General features: G+C 25.3%; 1 protein-coding gene across 1 annotated transcript in view; it reads right to left on the reverse strand.

Annotated features, from left to right (window-relative positions):
* Positions 1–376: 376 nt before the first annotated feature.
* The window catches only part of LOC108765203 (putative nuclease HARBI1), a 3,008-nt gene continuing 2,182 nt past the window's right edge, over positions 377–1,202 (reverse strand). The window contains 3 exon segments of the mRNA XM_018513799.1: positions 377–496; positions 582–729; positions 844–1,040. Of these exon segments, the coding sequence (XP_018369301.1) occupies positions 377–496; positions 582–729; positions 844–1,040 (465 nt within the window).

Consider the following 1,202-nt stretch of genomic DNA (forward strand, 5'->3'; position numbering starts at 1 on the left):
GGGGCAAGCGTAGGAAATTTTCGAGCGGACCGCGATCTTCGTTTGAAACTGGACGTACATTGCAAATTTTTGGACACATGTATATATGCGTGATTTTCCATTGTCTGTTATTTCTATGTGTAGTCACCTTTACTTTTCGCTCCAAACTTCAACCACATATATATTTCTAAAATATTAATATAATATAGAATGTTTCTTAAATGTCCATTTATCGTGTAGCGCTATTCTTGATCAAAAATTGAGTCAAAATATACAAAAATATTTTTTTTTATATTTCAATGGGCGATATTTAAAAAAATACCTCATATATGTATATACTATACTATATATAATATAATGTGTTTATACCTAGAAGGAAAAATGTCATATTTGACCACTATCTGTTGATTCTTTCCATTCCTACTTTTAAATTAGAATTATTCCATATGTATGTATTGTGTGTGCTTCCAGGGTAGCGAGCATTTATATTTAATATTTTTAAACGTCAATCACATACCTGAGTTAAAAAATTATATATAATATTAATACAAATGATATAATAACAATTCTAATCTTAAAAAGAACAACAATTATACACTTACCAATTGTACATTTATGGAATGATATCCTTTTCTATTAACGTATAAATGTTCAGGATTTATAGCATCACGAATCTTTGGTGGAAAAATAGCTACATGAGTGCAATCTATGCATCTAATTACTCCAGGAAATCTATGGCTATCATAAAATCTAGAAATGTATTATAATGTCTTATTATAGTAGTTTAGAAAAAAAATATTATATATAAATTAATATTAAAATATATATTTAATATTATATTATTAAAGAATTAAATGTACTAACTGTTGTCTTAAATATTTTAATTCATTTAAAATTCTGGGAAATTTAATCCACTGGTTCATTATATCTGCCTGATTTAATGCATCTACTACTTCATTAATACATCTAGATAAAGATGCTTGACTTATAGCAACATACAAATTTTGTCCTATATCTGTTTGATAACTACCATATGCAAAAAAATGTAATACTGTCAATGCCTATAAACCAGAATTAAAAATGAAACTAACATGTATACACTGAAAAAAATGTTATTCATAATGTCAATGAATGACATTTACTGACTTTAAATTCATTGATATAATGAACTTTTAATAGATATTATGAATATTTTATTGAGTATTTTTTATTAGCTAATAACT

The sequence above is a fragment of the Trachymyrmex cornetzi genome, unplaced genomic scaffold (assembly GCF_001594075.2).
Source record: "Trachymyrmex cornetzi isolate Tcor2-1 unplaced genomic scaffold, Tcor1.1 scaffold117, whole genome shotgun sequence".
Classification (NCBI taxonomy): domain Eukaryota; kingdom Metazoa; phylum Arthropoda; class Insecta; order Hymenoptera; family Formicidae; genus Trachymyrmex; species Trachymyrmex cornetzi.